We start from the raw sequence: 21,832 nt of genomic DNA, 5'->3' as shown, positions 1-21,832 counted from the left end.
GGAACCCCTGGATCTTGGTATACTGCTTACGGGAGATTTCTGTAGAAAAGCTTTCATTATCATTATACCTTAATGGGGGCTTTGGCTGCCACTACTGTGAGGTGAGTGGGAGCTGGATGTGGCTCTCAAGGTCAGAAAGGTTGGGGACCACTGAATTAAATGATAAAGCTAACAGTACAACATTCCACCGTAACATGGACCTGTAAAATGGAGATGTGATCGTTAACAAACCCCAAAACTTACTGTAACCAGAGATAACACTATACAAAAATTAAGGTTCCTTTTATTTTATTAATTAAATAAAAAAGTCTCGAGAAATCAAGAAAAGCTGATAAACAGGCGTCCATCCGTCCATATTTCCTCATGTTCAGTAATAGCTGATGACGGGTCTGACACATGTGCAGCCCACAGTCACCACCTCCATCTCCAGCCTGTAGGAGAAGCTGCAGCCCTTCTGCTCCCGTCGGAGGACCATCACCTCCTGCTGGACGGGGAAGGAGATCAGGTCTGGACTTTCATGGCCACCAGCGTCTACACAAGCGAAAGTCAGACAATCGGCCTCAGCAATGACGAAAGGGAATCTGTTGGGATCTGTGTTGAGACTGGGAATAAAAATACAAAAATGAGAGAGAAGATATGGAACTCCTGGTTCATGTCCGCGCTCCATGTGCTCATCCTGCAGGTTTTGGATGTTTTCTCTTCAGTTTTCTGCTCTATAAATGTACAATCTATATCTCCAAACAAGTTTATTCTTGGTGATGTCTCAGCTTCTCTCCTTCATGTTTTTTTCCTAAAAACTGCAGCTGCATCTCCCTCCTCCCCTGAATTCTATATGGGGACAGGGGAGATTTCCGAACGGCTACTGGGAGCATGAAAACAAGAACTAAAGGCAGCTAGAAAGTCGGGAAGATATTATTCTCCATTAAAGGGGTTATAAAAAATCCCCAAAAGCTATTACCTGCTATTGTAACTCTACCAGAAAAGTCTATCACCTATAGGAGACTCCGGAAATCTACACCAGACTGTATCGCTATTAATGTGATAGGTTGTGATATTACCTGTATTCCCAGGGGGACAGAGAGCGGGTGTGAATGTCCTCCATCTGCACCGAGCTGTCCATATAGCTGCTGTCAATGAGACTGGTGTCCACCGTCATACTGGTCGGCAGGCGCGGGTTCCTTCTTCCAGGACATCTATGTCTGCCCTCTTGAGGGAGCTCTTCATCCCTGGATCCTTCCTGATTATGGAGCAAATCCTTCTCTGGTAGAAAAGCCGATGAGCTGGAGGAGACCAGAACGGCCACCTGAGAGATAGGGAAAGATGGAAAGAACATGGACAATAATTCCCATCATTACAAACGCGAGAAGGGGGGAAATTTGTCCGGTGCAGATGTTTACTGTAAAAAAGCTGAATCCATTGCATTATGTTATAAAGGAAATTGCAACTTAACATGGGTCCTGTCTCTTTAAGAAACGTAACGTCACCACTACCGATGGGGAGTTGAATTAAATCAATGAATAAATGAAAAGTTCTAAAACTTTGTTTTACACTTTGTGTTGCATTTTTCACCATTTCCAGGATTCGTGTTTGATGTCAGCGAATGACGACAGTTCTTCTTCCCTATTACATGAAGGGTATTGGGGCACTCACAAGAAATTTTTACAACAAACTGAGATCCAGTTTTTCAAAAAGAAGAAAAGTTAAAAACTTGGGGCTAAAACAACAATTTAGTGGAAAAAAATGTAACTCTGTGACGCACAAGTGGTGTCAATATGATCATTAGACCTCTAGAAGAATTCATTTGGGGAGTGTAGTTTTTAAAATGAGGTCACTTATGAGGGGTTTCTGCTGTTCTTGCACCTCGGGGACTCTGTCAATTTGACATGGCACCCTCAAAAGTAATATTCCCCCCAGATATGAGGTATCGGTGTACTCAGGAGAAATTTCACAGCATATTTTGGGGTCTATTTTCTCCTGCTATCCTTGTGAAAATGAGAACATTTGGCGTATACAATATTTTTGTGCGAAAAATATATTTTTTTTCATTTTCACAGATCAACATGATAAAATTCTGTGACGCACCTATGGCTTCAAGGTGCCACCACACATCTAGATAAATTCCTTGAGGGGCCTAGTTTCCAAAATGGGGTTATTTGTGGGTTTCTTCTACTTTTTAGGCACATCAGGGGCTAAACGGGACCTGACTCTCGCAGACCATTTCATCAAAGTCACTTCTTCCTTTCTGAGCCCTGCCGTGCGGCCAGACAGTAGTTGTCCCCCACATATGGGGTATTTGCATAGTAAAGAGAAATTGCACAACTAATTTTGGATTCCATTTTCTCCTGCTACTCTTCTGAAAATAAAAAAATTTAGGCTAAAAGTTAGATTTTTTATTTTCATGGCTCTACGTTATAAACTTCTGTGAAGCACCTGGTTTTTCAAGGTGCTCACCACACATCTAAATACATTGCCTGAGGGATTTAGCTTCAAAAATTGGGTCACCTGTAGGGGTTTTCCACTATTTAGACACATCAGGGACACTCCAGATGCAACACAGATTCAGCTCTTGAATACATTCAATTATGCATTCATAAAGTGAAACGGTGCCACTTTCCTTCCGAGCCCTGCCATGTGTCTAAACAGTAATTTTCCCTGACACATGGAATATCAGCCTGCTTAGAAGAAACTTCAAACCATATTTTGGTGTCAATTTTCTGCTCTCACCCTTGTTAAAATAAAGAAATTTGGACATAAAATAAAATGTTTGTGAAAAAAAGTTTTTTTCATTGTTTCCTTCCACATTCCATTAACTCCTATGAAGCTCATGGAGGGTTAACAATCTTTTTGAATGTGGTTTTAACCACATTGGGAGGTGCAGTTTTTAAAATGGTGACATTTGGAGGTATTTTCTGTCATATAGGCCCCTCAAAGTCATTTAAAATGTGTTGTAGTCCATAAAATGATGGTATCGTAATTTTTGGGGAAAATTTTGAAATCGCTGGTCAACTTTTAACCCTTATAACTTCCTAACAAAAAAAAAAATATGTTTCAAAATTTGTAAAGTAGACATGTGAGAAATGATATTGATTAAATATTTTGTTTGATATATCTCTCTGGCTTAGGGGCATAAAAATAAAAAATTTGAAAATTGCTAAATATTCCAATTTTTTTTCACAAATGAACATAAGACTAACAGAACAAAATTTATGAGTATCATAATCATAAGGTACAGCATGTTACGAACAAACATTCTCAGAATCTGTAGGGATTATTACTATAAAGTGTTAGTCCGTCATCCACCGAACCTCGGATCTGCTGCTCTATTAACCGTTCATGGTTATTACATAGACTAGTGCTATAAATCATGGAACGTTTTCCAGACTATTGGAATTAACGTTTGGATTCTGGATAAATGTAATTCTGCTATATTCTCCCTTACTGGACACAATAGTATAACGTGGTCCCTATAATACTCACCAGTATGAGAGATGTTCTTGTAAGGACCATTCTGCTTCTCCTTCTGGGCTCTCTAGATTCCGGTGGATCTCCTGTTTGATCCTTCCATCCCCGTCCCTCTCGCTATTTATACCACTCTTTGCTCCAGGTGGAGTCTCCATCCCAGGAATCAGAGTTTTCCTAAAAGTTTCTGTAAGTTCCCGCGGTGTCTGTGACCGGGGAGGAATGGAGGCCGTCACTGTGGACTGTCCGACTCTGCCCTGTAATGTCCCATCATAAGAGAGAGAAACCAGTGTAGATCCCAGCACTTCCCTAAATCAGGGCCATCATTTATCTGAACTCTCCGCTTATCTGGGCCACAGAGATAACAGCGCTCAGCAGTGAAGGACTCCAGTGTTTCCTAATATAACGATCACCTGTCGTTTCTTTTTTGTTAATGTAACTTTATATCAAACCATCACCAAAATTACCAATGATAAATTAATAACTGGTAAAAAACAAGAACATCAAGATTTAAACAAAAAGAAATATTTTATTAATACCAATATTAAGCATTATTAAAAGTATAAATAACAAAGAAAGGTGCTAGATCTAAGGGTACCGTCACACAGTGGCATTTTGATCGCTACGACGGCACGATCCGTGACGCTCCAGCATCGTAACAATATCGCTCCAGCGTCGTAGACTGCTGTCACACTTTGCAATGTACGACGCTGGAGCGATAATTTCATGACGTATGTGCGATGTAGAAGCCGTTGGTTACTATGCGCACATCGTATACAATATCGTGCACACCTTTGTTACACCATGCGATCATGCCGCCACAGCGGGACACTAGACGACGAAAGAAAGTTTCAAACAATCTGCTACGACGTACGATTCTCAGCGGGGTCCCTGATCGCAGGAGCGTGTCAGACTGCGAGAGCGTAAGGATATCGCTGGAACGTCACGGATCGTGCCGTTGTAGCGATCAAAATGCCACTGTGTGACGGTACCCTTAAAGAAGGGACGGTATTCCACAGTATGCCACACAAAATAAATATACAATTTCAAATAATACCAATGTAAAGGCTTTCTCTATGTGTGAGGAGCAATCAGGACTCACAGGTTTTCTCTATGTGTGGGTGGCACAATCAGGACTCACAGGCTTTCTCTATGTGTGGGTGGCACAATCAGGACTCACAGGCTTTCTCTATGTGTGAGGAGCAATCAGGACTCACAGGTTTTCTCTATGTGTGGGTGGCACAATCAGGACTCACAGGCTTTCTCTATGTGTGGGTGGCACAATCAGGACTCACAGGCTTTCTCTATGTGTGGGTGGCACAATCAGGACTCACAGGCTTTCTCTATGTGTGGGTGGCACAATCAGGACTCACAGGCTTTCTCTATGTGTGGGTGGCACAATCAGGACTCACAGGCTTTCTCTATGTGTGGGTGGCACAATCAGGACTCACAGACTTTATCAGTTTACAATGGAACAATCAGGGCTCACAGGCTTTCTGTAACTGTGGGTGGAACAATTATGACTCATAGGCTTTCTGTATGTGTGGAACAATCAGGACTCCCAGACCTTATCAGTTTGTGGAACAATCAGGACTTACATGCTTTATTTATGTGTGAGTGGAACAATAAGGACTCACAATCTTTCCATATGTGCGAGTGGAGGAATCAGGACTCACAGGCTTTCTGTATGTGTAAGTGGAGGAATCAGGACTCACAGGCTTTATGTGTGAGTGGAGGAATCAGGACTCACAGGCTTTATGTGTGAGTGGAGGAATCAGGACTCACAGGCTTTATGTGTGAGTGGAACAATCAGGACTCACAGGCTTTCTCTATGTGTGAGTGGATGAATCACGACTCACAGGCTTTATGTGTGAGTGGAACAATCAGGACTCACAGGCTTTCTCTATGTGTGAGTGGAGGAATCAGGACTCACAGGCTTTCTCTATGTGTTGTGAGTAGAGCAATCAGGACTCACAGACTTTTTTTGTGTGAGGGTGGAACAATCAGGACTCACAGGCTTTCTCTATGTGTGAGTGGAGCAATCAGGACTCACAGACTTTTTCTTTGTGTGGGTGGAACAATCAGGACTCACAGGCTTTCTCTATGTATGGGTGGAGCAGTCAGGACTCACAGGCTTTCTCTATGTATGGGTGGAGCAGTCAGGACTCACAGGCTTTCTCTATGTGTGAGTGGAGGAATCAGGACTCATATGCTTTTTCTGTGTGTGGGTGGAGCAGTCAGGACTCACAGACTTTCTCTATGTATGGGTGGAGCAGTCAGGACTCACAGGCTTTTTCTGTGTGTGGGTGGAGCAGTCAGGACTCACAGACTTTCTCTATGTATGGGTGGAGCAGTCAGGACTCACAGGCTTTCTCTATGTGTGAGTGGAGCAGTCAGGACTCACAGGCTTTTTCTTGGTGTGGGTGGAGCAGTCAGGACTCACAGGCTTTCTCTATGTGTGGGTGGAGCAGTCAGGACTCACAGGCTTTTTCTTGGTGTGGGTGGAGCAGTCAGGACTCACAGGCTTTCTCTATGTGTGGGTGGAGCAGTGAGGACTCACAGGCTTTTTCTTGGTGAGGGTGGAGCAGTCAGGACTCACAGGCTTTCTCTATGATTCCTGATAGCATTGGTACAATCATACATAACACCCTGACAATAATAACCAGAATTACCCCCTGTGATCCCACCAGTCGCCGCCTATAACGTGGCCATAGGTTCCTATGAGAATCCCCCGCAATCCGCAGATGCCCCTCTGAGTATATGGGGTGACAGGACGCCTGCTCCTCACACCGGTTATTACAGGTCCGCGCTCGGGTTTATGACGCTTCTTATCTATCAGAGAATATTATTTCTGTGTCGCTCTGCAGGTTAATCAGTGATTACGGGATTCCACAGCGGGAGATGATCCGGCCCTTTTATCTCTCCCAGTGTTTCCCATTAAAAAACAATAGGAAAAATAAATCAGGAAAAATCATAAAAAATACACAAAGTCATTGAAACCTGAGTATAAAGTAATGAGCTTCTCAGGAAAGTCCAGAAACAAGTGCGACCCCATATAATGTGTCCTGGAGCCAGCGTCACCGCACAGTCCAGCAGCAGAGCGGCAGCAGAGCACATCCGGGAACAATGGCCGCACCATCAATGGTAAGAGCCCCGGCCCCTCTGTGGTCACCAGATCGGGGGGTTATTACCGGTCACATTGTTATTAGTGACGGAACAAAGAATCCAGAGAGTTCTATCTAATCTACTATAATATTACAGGGCAGCGAGGTTTCTCCAGTGCTCCAGAGGGAACGTTGTTATAAAGGGTTTGTGTCATTGTGAGCGACGTCTTACTGCGGAGAGTTACACTCACTGCATTGTTACATCCGGAATATTACTCCAGGTACAACATGATGAATCCACCCGAATTGTAAATACAGCTCTGGAGGATAATACAGGATGTGACTCCGGATCAGTAATGTAATGTATGTACACAGTGACTGCACCAGCAGAATAGTGAGTGCAGCTCTGGAGTATAATACAGGATGTGACTCCGGATCAGTAATGTAATGTATGTACACAGTGACTGCACCAGCAGAATAGTGAGTACAGCTCTGGAGTATAATAGAGGATGTGACTCCGGATCAGTAATGTAATGTATGTACACAGTGACTGCACCAGCAGAATAGTGAGTGCAGCTCTGGGGTATAATACAGGATGTAACTCAGGGTCAGTAATGTAATGAATGTGCACAGTGACTGCACCAGCAGAATAGTGAGTGCAGCTCTGGGGTATAATACAGGATGTAACTCAGGATCAGTAATGTAATGTATATACACAGTGACTGCACCAGCAGAATAGTGAGTGCAGCTCTGGAGTATAATACAGGATGTAACTCCGGATCAGTAATGTAATGTATGTACACAGTGACTGCACCAGCAGAATAGTGAGTGCAGCTCTGGGGTATAATACAGGATGTAACTCAGGGTCCGTAATGTAATGAATGTGCACAGTGACTGCACCAGCAGAATAGTGAGTGCAGCTCTGGGGTATAATACAGGATGTAACTCAGGATCAGTAATGTAATGTATCTACACAGTGACTGCACCAGCAGAATAGTGAGTGCAGCTCTGGAGTATAATACAGGATGTGACTCCGGATCAGTAATGTAATGTATGTACACAGTGACTGCACCAGCAGAATAGTGAGTGCAGCTCTGGGGTATAATACAGGATGTAACTCAGGATCAGTAATGTAATGTATTTACACAGTGACTGCACCAGCAGAATAGTGAGTGCAGCTCTAGAGTATAATACAGGATGTAACTCAGGATCAGTGATGTAATGTATGTACACAGTGACTGCACCAGCAGAATAGTGAGTGCAGCTCTGGGGTATAATACAGGATGTAACTCAGGATCAGTAATGTAATGTATGTACACAGTGACTACACCAGCAGAATAGTGAGTGCAGCTCTGGAGTATAATACAGGATGTAACTCAGGATCAGTAATGTAATGTATGTACACAGTGACTGCACCAACAGAATAGTGAGTGCAGCTCTGGAGTATAATACAGGATGTAACTCAGGAGCAGTAATGTAATGTATGTACACAGTGACTGCACCAGCAGAATAGTGAGTGCAGCTCTGGAGTATAATACAGGATATAACTCAGGATCAGTAATGTAATGTATGTACACAGTGACTGCACCAGCAGAATAGTGAGTGCAGCTCTGGGGTATAATACAGGATGTAACTCAGGATCAGTAATGTAATGTATGTACACAGTGACTGCACCAGCAGAATAGTGAGTGCAGCTCTGGAGTATAATACAGGATGTAACTCAGGATCAGTAATGCAATGTATGTTGTTATGATAGGCAATTCAGTATCACAATGGACATGGAGGTCAGAGCACATACAGTGATCTGACAATAACCCAAAATAATAGAACGAGCTCTGAGACGTGGGAACTCTGCAGACCGCAATCCCTGATCTTCTCCAAACACAACTAGAGGCAGCCGTGGATTGCGCCTAACGCTCCCTATGCAACTCGGCACAGCCTGAGAAACTAACTAGCCTGAAGATAGAAAAAATAAGCCTACCTTGCCTCAGAGAAATACCCCAAAGGAAAAGGCAGCCCCCCACATATAATGACTGTGAGTAAGATGAAAAGACAAACGTAGAGATGAAATAGATCCAGCAAAGTGAGGCCCGATATTCTAGACAGAACGAGGATAGGAAAGATAACTTTGCGATCTACACAAAACCCTAAAGAAAACCACGCAAAGGGGCAAAAAGACCCTCCGTACCGAACTAACGGCACGGAGGTACACCCTTTGCGTCCCAGAGCTTCCAGCAAAACAAATAGACAAGCTGGACAGAAAAAATAGCAACAAATAGCAAAGAAGCACTTAGCTATGCAGAGCAGCAGGCCACAGGAATGATCCAGAGAAACACAAGTCCAACACTGGAACATTGACAGGAAGCATGAATCAAAGCATTAGGTGGGGTTAAGTAGAGAAGCACCTAACGACCTCACCAGATCACCTGAGGGAGGAAACTCAGAAGCAGCAGTACCAGTTTCCTCCACAAACGGAAGCTCCCAGAGAGAATCAGCCGAAGTACCACTTGTGACCACAGGAGGGAGCTCTGCCACAGAATTCACAACAGTACCCCCCCCCCTTGAGGAGGGGTCACCGAACCCTCACCAGAGCCCCCAGGCCGACCAGGATGAGCCACATGATAGGCACGAACAAGATCGGGAGCATGGACATCAGAGGCAAAAACCCAGGAATTATCCTCCTGAGCATAACCCTTCCATTTAACCAGGTACTGGAGTTTCCGTCTTGAAACACGAGAATCCAAAATCTTCTCCACAATATACTCCAATTCCCCCTCCACCAAAACCGGGGCAGGAGGGTCAACAGATGGAACCATAGGTGCCACGTATCTCCGCAACAATGACCTATGGAAGACGTTATGTATGAAAAAAGAATATGGGAGGGTCAGACGAAAAGACACAGGATTAATGACCTCAGAAATCCTATACGGACCAATGAAACGAGGTTTAAACTTCGGAGAGGAAACCTTCATAGGAATATGACGAGAAGATAACCAAACCAGATCCCCAACACGAAGTCGGGGACCCACACGGCGTCTGCGATTAGCGAAACGTTGAGCCTTCTCCTGGGACAAGGTCAAATTGTCCACTACATGAGTCCAAATCTGCTGCAACCTGTCCACCACAGTATCCACACCAGGACAGTCCGAAGACTCAACCTGCCCTGAAGAGAAACGAGGATGGAACCCAGAATTGCAGAAAAATGGCGAAACCAAGGTAGCCGAGCTGGCCCGATTATTAAGGGCGAACTCAGCCAAAGGCAAAAAGGACACCCAGTCATCCTGATTGGCAGAAACAAAGCATCTCAGATAAGTTTCCAAGGTCTGATTGGTTCGTTCGGTCTGGCCATTCGTCTGAGGATGAAAAGCCGAGGAAAAAGACAAGTCAATGCCCATCCTACCACAAAAGGCTCGCCAAAACCTCGAAACAAACTGGGAACCTCTGTCAGAAACGATATTCTCTGGAATGCCATGCAAACGAACCACATGCTGGAAGAACAATGGCACCAAATCAGAGGAGGAAGGCAACTTGGACAAGGGTACCAGATGGACCATCTTAGAAAAGCGATCACAGACCACCCAAATGACTGACATCTTTTGAGAGACGGGAAGATCTGAAATAAAATCCATAGAGATATGTGTCCAAGGCCTCTTCGGGACCGGCAAGGGCAAAAGCAACCCACTGGCACGAGAACAGCAGGGCTTAGCCCGAGCACAAATCCCACAGGACTGCACAAAAGAACGCACATCCTGCGACAGAGATGGCCACCAAAAGGATCTAGCCACTAACTCTCTGGTACCAAAGATTCCAGGATGACCAGCCAACACCGAACAATGAACCTCAGAGATCACTTTATTTGTCCACCTATCCGGGACAAACAGTTTCTCCGCTGGACAACGATCAGGTTTATTAGCCTGAAATTTTTGCAGCACCCGCCGCAAATCAGGGGAGATGGCAGACACAATTACTCCTTCCTTGAGGATACCCGCCGGCTCAGATAAACCCGGAGAGTCGGGCACAAAACTCCTAGACAGAGCATCCGCCTTCACATTTTTAGAGCCCGGAAGGTACGAAATCACAAAGTCAAAACGGGCGAAATACAGCGACCAACGAGCCTGTCTAGGATTCAAACGCTTAGCAGACTCGAGATAAGTCAGGTTCTTATGATCAGTCAATACCACCACGCGATGCTTAGCTCCTTCAAGCCAATGACGCCACTCCTCGAATGCCCACTTCATGGCCAGCAACTCTCGGTTGCCCACATCATAATTCCGCTCAGCAGGCGAAAACTTCCTGGAAAAAAAAGCGCATGGTTTCATCACTGAACAATCAGAACCTCTCTGCGACAAAACAGCCCCTGCTCCAATCTCAGAAGCATCAACCTCGACCTGGAACGGAAGAGAAACATCAGGTTGACACAACACAGGGGCAGAAGAAAAACGACGCTTCAACTCTTGAAAAGCTTCCACAGCAGCAGAAGACCAATTGACCAAATCAGCACCCTTCTTGGTCAAATCGGTCAATGGTTTGGCAATACTAGAAAAATTGCAGATGAAGCGACGATAAAAATTAGCAAAGCCCAGGAACTTTTGCAGACTTTTCAGAGATGTCGGCTGAGTCCAAACATGGATGGCTTGGACCTTAACAGGATCCATCTCGATAGTAGAAGGGGAAAAGATGAACCCCAAAAATGAAACCTTCTGCACACCAAAGAGACACTTTGATCCCTTCACAAACAAAGAATTAGCACGCAGGACCTGAAAAACCGTTCTGACCTGTTTCACATGAGACTCCCAATCATCTGAGAAGATCAAAATGTCATCCAAGTACACAATCAGGAATTTATCCAGGTACTCTCGGAAGATGTCATGCATAAAGGACTGAAACACTGATGGAGCATTGGCAAGTCCGAATGGCATCACTAGATACTCAAAATGACCCTCGGGTGTATTAAATGCAGTTTTCCATTCATCGCCTCGCCTGATTCGCACCAGATTATACGCACCACGAAGATCAATCTTGGTGAACCAACTAGCCCCCTTAATCCGAGCAAACAAATCAGATAACAAAGGCAAGGGGTACTGAAATTTAACAGTGATCTTATTAAGAAGGCGATAATCTATACAAGGTCTCAGCGAACCATACTTTTTGGCTACAAAAAAGAACCCTGCTCCTAATGGCGACGATGACGGGCGAATATGCCCCTTCTCCAGGGATTCCTTCACATAACTGCGCATAGCGGTGTGCTCAGGCACGGATAAATTAAACAGTCGACCTTTTGGAAATTTACCACCAGGAATCAAATTGATAGCACAATAACAATCCCTATGCGGAGGTAGGGCATCGGACTTGGGCTCATCAAATACATCCCGGTAATCAGACAAGAACTCTGGAACCTCAGAAGGGGTGGATGACGAAATTGACAAAAATGGAACATCACCATGTACCCCCTGACAACCCCAGCTGGACACCGACATGGATTTCCAATCCAATACTGGATTATGGGCTTGTAGCCATGGCAACCCCAACACGACCACATCATGCAGATTATGCAACACCAGAAAGCGAATATCCTCCTGATGTGCAGGAGCCATGCACATGGTCAGCTGGGTCCAGTATTGAGGCTTATTCTTGGCCAAAGGCGTAGCATCAATACCTCTCAATGGAATAGGACACTGCAAGGGCTCCAAGAAAAACCCACAACGCTTAGCATATTCCAAGTCCATCAAATTCAGAGCAGCGCCTGAATCCACAAACGCCATGACAGAATATGATGACAAAGAGCAGATCAAGGTAACGGACAGAAGAAATTTTGACTGTACCGTACCAATGGTGGCAGACCTAGCGAACCGCTTAGTGCGCTTAGGACAATCAGAGATAGCATGAGTGGAATCACCACAGTAGAAACACAGCCCATTCAGACGTCTGTGTTCTTGCCGTTCAACTCTGGTCAAAGTCCTATCGCACTGCATAGGCTCAGGTTTAAGCTCAGGTAATACCGCCAAATGGTGCACAGATTTACGCTCACGCAAGCGTCGACCGATCTGAATAGCCAAAGACATAGACTCATTCAAACCAGCAGGCATAGGAAATCCCACCATGACATCCTTAAGGGCTTCAGAGAGACCCTTTCTGAACATAGCTGCCAGCGCAGATTCATTCCATTGAGTGAGCACTGACCATTTTCTAAATTTCTGGCAATATACCTCTATTTCATCCTGACCCTGACACAGAGCCAGCAAATTCTTTTCTGCCTGATCCACTGAATTAGGCTCATCGTACAGCAATCCGAGCGCCAGGAAAAACGCATTGATATTACTTAATGCAGGATCTCCTGGCGCAAGAGAAAATGCCCAGTCCTGAGGGTCACCGCGCAAAAAAGAAATAATAATCAAAACCTGTTGAACTGGATCACCAGAGGAACGAGGTTTCAAGGCCAGAAATAACTTACAATTATTTTTGAAACTCAGAAACTTAGTTCTATCTCCAAAAAACAAATCAGGAATAGGAATTCTTGGTTCTATCATAGATTTCTGATCCACAAATGAAGACAGACTTCTAATGGCCATCGCTACACCTGTGTACTGAACCACCCAAATGTCTAGGGGAAAAAAAAGACAAAACACAAAGCCAAGAAAAAAAAATGGTCTCAGAACTTCTTTTTTCCCTCTATTGAGAATCATTAGTACTTATGGCTTCCTGTACTGTTATGATAGGCAATTCAGTATAACAATGGACATGGAGGTCAGAGCACACACAGTGATCTGACAATAACCCAAAATAATAGAACGAGCTCTGAGACGTGGGAACTCTGCAGACCGCAATCCCTGATCCTCTCCAAACACAACTAGAGGCAGCCGTGGATTGCGCCTAACGCTCCCTATGCAACTCGGCACAGCCTGAGAAACTAACTAGCCTGAAGATAGAAAAAATAAGCCTACCTTCCCTCAGAGAAATACCCCAAAGGAAAAGGCAGCCCCCCACATATAATGACTGTGAGTAAGATGAAAAGACAAACGTAGGAATTAAATAGATCCAGCAAAAAGAGGCCCGATATTCTAGACAGAACGAGGATAGGAAAGATAACTTTGCGATCTACACAAAACCCTAAAGAAAACCACGCAAAGGGGCAAAAAGACCCTCCGTACCGAACTAACGGCACGGAGGTACACCCTTTGCGTCCCAGAGCTTCCAGCAAAACAAATAGACAAGCTGGACAGAAAAAATAGCAACAAATAGCAAAGAAGCACTTAGCTATGCAGAGCAGCAGGCCACAGGAATGATCCAGAGAAACACAAGTCCAACACTGGAACATTGACAGGAAGCAAGAATCAAAGCATTAGGTGGGGTTATGTAGAGAAGCACCTAACGACCTCACCAGATCACCTGAGGGAGGAAACTCAGAAGCAGCAGTACCAGTTTCCTCCACAAACGGAAGCTCCCAGAGAGAATCAGCCGAAGTACCACTTGTGACCACAGGAGGGAGCTCTGCCACAGAATTCACAACAGTATGTACACAGTGACTGCACCAGTAGAATAGTGAGTGCAGCTCTGGAGTATAATACAGGATGTAACTCAGGATCAGTAATGCAATGTATGTACACAGTGACTGCACCAGCAGAATGGTGAGTGCAGCTCTGGGGTATAATACAGGATGTAACTCAGGATCAGTAATGTAATGTATGTACACAGTGACTGCACCAGCAGAATAGTGAGTGCAGCTCTGGAGTATAATGCAGGATATAACTCAGGATCAGTAATGTAATGTATGTACACAATGACTGCACCAGCAGAATAGTGAGTGCAGCTCTGGAGTATAATACAGGATGTAACTCAGGATCAGTAATGTAATGTATGTACACAGTGACTGCACCAGCAGAATAGTGAGTGCAGTTCTGGAGTATAATACAGGATGTAACCCAGGATCAGTAATGTAATGTATGTACACAGTGACTGCACCAGCAGAATAGTGAGTGCAGCTCTGGGGTATAATACAGGATGTAACTCAGGATCAGTAATGTAATGTATGTACACAGTGATTGCACAAGCAGAATAGTGAGTGCAGCTCTGGGGAATAATACAGGATGTAACTCAGGAAGGATCAGTAATGTAATGTATGTACACTGTGACTGCACCAGCAGAATAGTGAGTGCAGCTCTGGAGTATAATACAGGATGTAACTCAGGATCAGTAATGTAATGTATCTACACAGTGACTGCACCAGCAGAATAGTGCGTGCAGCTCTGGAGTATAATACAGGATGTAACTCAGGATCAGTAATGTAATGTATGTACACAGTGATTGCACAAGCAGAATAGTGAGTGCAGCTCTGGGGTATAATACAGGATGTAACTCAGGAAGGATCAGTAATGTAATGTATGTACACTGTGACTGCACCAGCAGAATAGTGAGTGCAGCTCTGGAGTATAATACAGGATGTAACTCAGGATCAGTAATGTAATGTATCTACACAGTGACTGCACGAGCAGAATAGTGAGTGCAGCTCTGGAGTATAATACAGGATGTAACTCAGGATCAGTAATGTAATGTATGTACACAGTGACTGCACCAGCAGAATAGTGAGTGCAGCTCTGGGGTATAATACAGGATGTAACTCAGGATCAGTAATGTAATGTATGTACACAGTGACTGCACCAGCAGAATAGTGAGTGCAGCTCTGGAGTATAATACAGGATGTAACTCAGGATCAGTAATGTAATGTATGTACACAGTGACTGTACCAGCAGAATAGTGAGTGCAGCTCTGGGATGTAATACAGGATGTAACTCAGGATCAGTAATGTAATGTATCTACACAGTGACTGCACCAGCAGAATAGTGCGTGCAGCTCTGGAGTATAATACAGGATGTAACTCAGGATCAGTAATGTAATGTATGTACACAGTGATTGCACAAGCAGAATAGTGAGTGCAGCTCTGGGGTATAATACAGGATGTAACTCAGGAAGGATCAGTAATGTAATGTATGTACACTGTGACTGCACCAGCAGAATAGTGAGTGCAGCTCTGGAGTATAATACAGGATGTAACTCAGGATCAGTAATGTAATGTATCTACACAGTGACTGCACGAGCAGAATAGTGAGTGCAGCTCTGGAGTATAATACAGGATGTAACTCAGGATCAGTAATGTAATGTATGTACACAGTGACTGCACCAGCAGAATAGTGAGTGCAGCTCTGGGGTATAATACAGGATGTAACTCAGGATCAGTAATGTAATGTATGTACACAGTGACTGCACCAGCAGAATAGTGAGTACAGCTCTGGAGTATAATACAGGATGCAACTCAGGATCAGTAATGTAATGTATGTACACAGTGACTGCACCAGCAGAATAGTGAGTGCAGCTCTGGGGTATAATACAGGATGTAACTCAGGATCAGTAATGTAATGTATGTACACAGTGACTGCACCAGCAGAATAGTGAGTGCAGCTCTGGAGTATAATACAGGATGTAACTCAGGATCAGTAATGTAATGTATGTACACAGTGACTGTACCAGCAGAATAGTGAGTGCAGCTCTGGGATGTAATACAGGATGTAACTCAGGATCGGTAATGTAATGTATGCACACAGTGACTGCACCAGCAGAATAGTGAGTGCAACTCTGGAGGATAATACAGGAGGTAACTCAGGATCAGTAATGTAATGTATGTACACAGTGACTGCACCAGCAGAATAGTGAGTGCAGCTCTGGAGTATAATACAGGATGTAACTCAGGATCAGTAATGTAATGTATGTACACAGTGGCTGCACCAGCAGAATCGTGAGTACAGGCCTTACATGGGGCCACCACCATTATCATTGTTATCCTACTCTGTGATACAATGACAGTGACAATATAATATACTAGCTGAAGAGCCCGGCGTTGCCTGGGCATAGTAAATATCTGTGGTTAGTTATAGCACTTCACTTCTCTTATTTTCCCATCATGCCTCTCATTTTCCCAATCACATCTTTAATTTTCCCCCTCACATCTCTCATTTTCTCCCTCACTCCTCTCATTCCCCCCTAACACTTGTCATTTCGACCTCACATCTGTCATTTTCCGATCACTCCACTATTTTCCCTCACTCCTCTCATTTTGCAATCACACCTTTTCATTTTCACCTCACACCTCTCATTTTCACCTCAGTATATACATGTTTGTCATCTTCCTTATATATAGTATACACCTGTATGTCATCTCCTGTATATAGTATATACCTGTTTGTCATCTCCCCTGTATATATTATACTAGCTATTGAACCCGTTCTACGCCCGGGTGGCGAGCATTTATATTGGTATATGGTCTCCATCATGTGCTGCTGCCATCCTGCGCCCGTTCTGTCATGTGCTGCTGCCATCCTGCGCCCGTTCTGTCATGCGCTGCTGCCATCCTGCGCCCGTTCTGTCATGTGCTGCTCCCATCCTGCGCCCCCGTTGTCATGCGCTGCTGCCATCCTGCGCCCGTTCTGTCATGTGCTGCTCCCATCCTGCTGCCATCCTGCGCCCGTTATGTCATGCGCTGCTGCCATCCTGCGCCCGTTCTGTCATGTGCTGCTGCCATCCTGCGCCCGTTCTGTCATGCGCTGCTGCCATCCTGCGCCCGTTCTGTCATGCGCTGCTGCCATCCTGCGCCCGTTCTGTCATGTGCTGCTGCCATCCTGCGCCTGTAATGTCATGTGCTGCTGCCATCCTGCGCCCATTCTGTCATGTGCTGCTCCCATCCTGCGCCCGTTCTGTCATGTGCTGCTCCCATCCTGCGCCCCCGTTGTCATGCGCTGCTGCCATCCTGCGCCCGTTCTGTCATGTGCTGCTCCCATCCTGCTGCCATCCTGCGCCCGTTATGTCATGCGCTGCTGCCATCCTGCGCCCGTTCTGTCATGTGCTGCTGCCATTCTGCGCCCGTTCTGTCATGCGCTGCTGCCATCCTGCGCCCGTTCTGTCATGCGCTGCTGCCATCCTGCGCCCGTTCTGTCATGTGCTGCTGCCATCCTGCGCCTGTAATGTCATGTGCTGCTGCCATCCTGCGCCCATTCTGTCATGTGCTGCTCCCATCCTGCGCCCCCGTTCTGTCATGCGCTGCTGCCATCCTGCGCCCGTTCTGTCATGTGCTGCTGCCATCCTGCGCCCGTTCTGTCATGCGCTGCTGCCATCCTGCGCTCGTTCTGTCATGCGCTGCTGCCATCCTGCGCCCGTTCTGTCATGTGCTGCTGCCATCCTGCGCCTGTAATGTCATGTGCTGCTGCCATCCTGCGCCCATTCTGTCATGTGCTGCTCCCATCCTGCGCCCCCGTTCTGTCATGCGCAGCTGCCATCCTGCGCCCGTTCTGTCATGTGCTGCTCCCATCCTGCTGCCATCCTGCGCCCGTTATGTCATGCGCTGCTGCCATCCTGCGCCCGTTCTGTCATGTGCTGCTGCCATCCTGCGCCCGTTCTGTCATGCGCTGCTGCCATCCTGCGCCCGTTCTGTCATGTGCTGCTCCCATCCTGCGCCCCCGTTCTGTCATGCGCAGCTGCCATCCTGCGCCCGTTCTGTCATGCGCTGCTGCCATCCTGCGCCCGTTCTGTCATGTGCTGCTGCCATCCTGCGCCCGTAATGTCATGTGCTGCTGCCATCCTGCGCCCGTTCTGTCATGTGCTGCTGCCATCCTGCGCCCGTTCTGTCATGTGCTGCTGCCATCCTGCGCCCGTTCTGTCATGTGCTGCTGCCATCCTGCGCCCGTTCTGTCATGTGCTGCTCCCATCCTGCGCCACTATTGTATTATATGCCCCCGTATGCTGCTGCCATATAAAAAAAAAAATACCATACTCACCTATCGTCCGGCTCCACTGCAGGTGTGTCTTCAAGAAAATGGCGCCGGAAAGCGCGGACTGCGCAGGCGCCGATTCCGGCAGCAGGAATCGGCGCCTGCGAAGTACGCGCTTTCCGGCGCCATTTTATTGAAGACACTGCCGGAAAGCGCGTACTGCGCAGGCGCCGATTCCGGCACCAGGAGGAGAAAGAGAATGGCGGCGGAAATGCCGTAAGTAACAAATGGCTGTGGCATGAAGTGCCACAGCCTCATGGCACGGCAATTTGTTACTTACGCCAGTTCCGGCGCCATTGTCTTGCTTCTCCTGGTGCCGGAATCGGCGCCTGCGCAGTACGCGCTTTCCGGCGCCATTTTATTGAAGACACTGCAGTGTCTTCAATAAAATGGCGCCGGAAAGCGCGTACTGCGCAGGCGCCGATTCCGGCACCAGGAGGAGAAAGACAAAGGCGCCGGAACTGGCGTAAGTAAAAACTTTCTGTGCCGGGCGCACATACGGCGCCCCCGTGCTCCCGACCCCCTGCTCTCGGCGGCATCTCCCCGTACTCCCGACCCCCTGCTCTCGGCGGCATCTCCCCCTGCTCTCGGCGGCATCTATAATGTAACGCTGGGAGCGTCGCGCCTGCGCAGTCTATTAAGGCTTCGGACAGAGTGACGCTCCCAGCGTTATATTATAGATACCTGCTGTGTGTCATCTCCCCTGTATATAGTTTATACCTGTATGTCATCTCCTCCTATATATAGTATATACCTGTATGTTTTCTCCTTCTATATATAGTATATACCTGTATGTCATCTCCTCCTGTATATAGTATATATCTGTGTGTCATCTCCTGTATATAGTATATATCTGTAGGTCATCTGCTCCTGTATATAGTATATACCTGTGTGTCATCTCCTCATGTATATAGTATATACCTGTGTGTCATCTGCTCCTGTTTATAGTATATACCTGTGTGTCATCTCCTCCTGTATATAGTATATACCTGTAGGTCATCTGCTCCTGTATATAGTATATACCTGTATGTCATCTCCCCTGTATATAGTATATACCTGTGTGTCATCTCCTCCTGTATATAGTATATATCTGTGTGTCATCTCCTCCTGTATATAGTATATACCTGTGTGTCATCTCCTCCTGTATTAGACCTCGTTCACACGTTATTTGCTCAGTATTTTTACCTCAGTATTTGTAAGCTAAATTGGCAGCCTGATAAATCACCAGCCAACAGGAAGCCCTCCCCCTGGCAGTATATATTAGCTCACACATACACATAATAGACAGGTCATGTGACTGACAGCTGCCGTATTTCCTATATGGTACATTTGTTGCTCTTGTAGTTTGTCTGCTTATTAATCAGATTTTTATTTTTGAAGGATAATACCAGACTTGTGTGTGTTTTAGGGCGAGTTTTGTTTGTCAAGTTGTGTGTGTTGAGTTGCGTGTGGCGACATGCATGTAGCGACTTTTGTGAGATGAGTTTTGTGTGGCGACATGCGTGTAGCAACTTTTTGTGTGTCGAGTTGCATGTGACAGGTTAGTGTAGCAAGTTGTGTGCAGCAAGTTTTGCGCATGGCGAGTTTTGCGCGTGGTGAGTTTTATGTGTAGTACCTTTTGAGTATGTGCAAGTTTTGTGTGAGGCAACTTTTGCATGTGTTGCAACTTTTGTGCATGTGGCAATTTTTCCGCGTGTGCAAGTTTTGCGTGTGGCGAGTTTTCCATGAGGTGAGTTTTGCACTTGTGGTGAGTTTTGCGTGAGCCTAGTTTTTGCGTGTGGCGAGTTTTGCGCATGGCGAGTTTTGAGCAGCGACTTTTGTGTTTCGACTTTTATGTGGCGAGGTTGGTGTATGTGTGGTGAAATGTGTGCTGAGGGTGATAATATGTGTTCAAGCACATTTTGTGTGTGTGTTCATATCCCCGTGTGTGGTGAGTATCCCATGTCGGGGCCCCACCTTAGCAACTGTACGGTATATACTCTTTGGCGCCATCGCTCTCATTCTTTAAGTCCCCCTTGTTCACATCAGGCAGCTGTCAATTTGCCTCCAACACTTTTCCTTTCACTTTTCCCCATTATGTACATAGGGGCAAAATTGTTTGGTGAATTGGAAAGCGCGGGGTTAAAATTTCACCTCACAACATAGCCTATGACGCTCTCGGGGTCCAGACGTGTGACTGTGCAACATTTTATGGCTGTAGCTGCGACGGTGCAGATGCCAATCCCGGACATACATACACACACACGCACACATTCAGCTTTATATAATATATTATTGATTTCCTTCCTTCTTACATTCTGGAGTATCTTCTATCGGTCACATTCTCTATCTGGTCGCTGTGGATTACAGCTCTGTTCTGTTTTGGGGAAGATCCATGAGAGTCTTGTAGACATTTAGTAAAGTTGCGTTATACAGTATAAATCTTCTGATTATTATTGATCCATTATTTAACCCTTCCTTATACCACTACATAATGTTGATGCTTCCACAATGTCCCCTATAACATATGTGAATCTTCTGTCCTCAGGTTTTCTCCACTTTGCTTCTTCTGATCTTCGTCTCTTGTGTCCATGGAAGAGAAGAGCAGGTCCCTGGCGCTGATGAGTGGGAGACCCCTCTCGTGTCCAGCGGGGGATGTCCCTTCACTCCGGACACCACATTTCCTCCACGTGTGAAGGTGGATATGAAGGTCGGCGGTGGGAGTTCTGCACAACTAATGGCGGACAGCGTGAGGAGCCGCTCCATCTCTCCATGGGAATACAGGTAACTGTACATGGAATAATGGCAGAAATAATAATAATAATAATAATAATATATGGGGGTCGGGAGGCCGGAGAGTGGGGAATAAACATGGCTGATGCTGGGTCCTGATTTCTCTCATCTCCTTCCACCAGCTCTAATGTGGACAGTAACAGGCTCCCTGTGGTCATCAACGAGGCCCGATGTCTCCACCGTGGATGTTTGGACCCTGAGGGTCACGTGGACCTCAGCATGAACTCAGTCCCCATCAGACAGGAGGTCCTGGTCCTGCGTCGTGAGAGGAGAGGATGTGTCCCCATCCATAAGCTGGAGAAGCAGCTGGTCACGGTGGGCTGCACCTGCGTCCGGGCCATCATCCAGTACCTGGAGTAACAGACGCCATTGTCACGGAGCCTCAGCTGTGATGACTGTGTGAGTCCATTCACGAGACTCATGTTAAAGTGTAGATAAATTAGTATTTATAAAATTAATTTTCCATTTTGTTATAGTATTTTTGTTTTTTTATAAGCAATACTTTTTCATTCTGTATTTAAGATCTTTTATCTAAAACCACAACCCAAAATGGAGACCGATCTCACAATAATCTCTGATGATCGGGGAGGTCGCAGCCAGCAGTACATTTCTCCTGCAGCGGCCACTACTGGAGAAACGTAGTACTACATGCAGATGCGATTCAAGGCGTGCAATGCGTGGACG

The 21,832-nt window shown here is 45.9% G+C and overlaps 2 protein-coding genes across 2 annotated transcripts; one reads left to right on the top strand and one right to left on the bottom strand.

The window, feature by feature from the left end:
• Positions 1-346: 346 nt before the first annotated feature.
• Positions 347-3,534, bottom strand: LOC138680979 (interleukin-17F-like). Its single transcript, XM_069768166.1, has 3 exons — positions 3,478-3,534; positions 1,059-1,303; positions 347-602 (listed from the first exon to the last, which is right to left on the bottom strand). Exons 1-3 carry the CDS (start codon positions 3,505-3,507, stop codon positions 368-370), a joined length of 510 nt encoding a protein of 169 aa, XP_069624267.1. The 5' UTR covers positions 3,508-3,534; the 3' UTR covers positions 347-367.
• A 3,051-nt stretch (positions 3,535-6,585) lies between these two features.
• Positions 6,586-21,508, top strand: LOC138637939 (interleukin-17A-like). Its single transcript, XM_069726858.1, has 3 exons — positions 6,586-6,603; positions 20,904-21,139; positions 21,271-21,508. Exons 1-3 carry the CDS (start codon positions 6,586-6,588, stop codon positions 21,506-21,508), a joined length of 492 nt encoding a protein of 163 aa, XP_069582959.1.
• Positions 21,509-21,832: the final 324 nt, after the last annotated feature.

Source organism: Ranitomeya imitator, chromosome 5 (assembly GCF_032444005.1).
Source record: "Ranitomeya imitator isolate aRanImi1 chromosome 5, aRanImi1.pri, whole genome shotgun sequence".
In the NCBI taxonomy this organism is placed as follows: Eukaryota; Metazoa; Chordata; class Amphibia; order Anura; family Dendrobatidae; genus Ranitomeya; species Ranitomeya imitator.
Note: the sequence above shows the minus strand (reverse complement) of the source record. Positions and strands in the feature narration are given on the sequence as shown.

Coding starts and splice junctions, on each gene's coding strand:
- LOC138680979 (XM_069768166.1), bottom strand. CDS start 3,507: ATGGTCCTTACAAGAACATCTCTCATACTG. Junction 1,304..3,477: donor CAAGAACATCTCTCATACTG/GTGAGTATTATA, acceptor CCTATCTCTCAG/GTGGCCGTTCTGGTCTCCTC. Junction 603..1,058: donor CTGTCCCCCTGGGAATACAG/GTAATATCACAA, acceptor TTTTATTCCCAG/TCTCAACACAGATCCCAACA.
- LOC138637939 (XM_069726858.1), top strand. Junction 21,140..21,270: donor ATCTCTCCATGGGAATACAG/GTAACTGTACAT, acceptor TCCTTCCACCAG/CTCTAATGTGGACAGTAACA.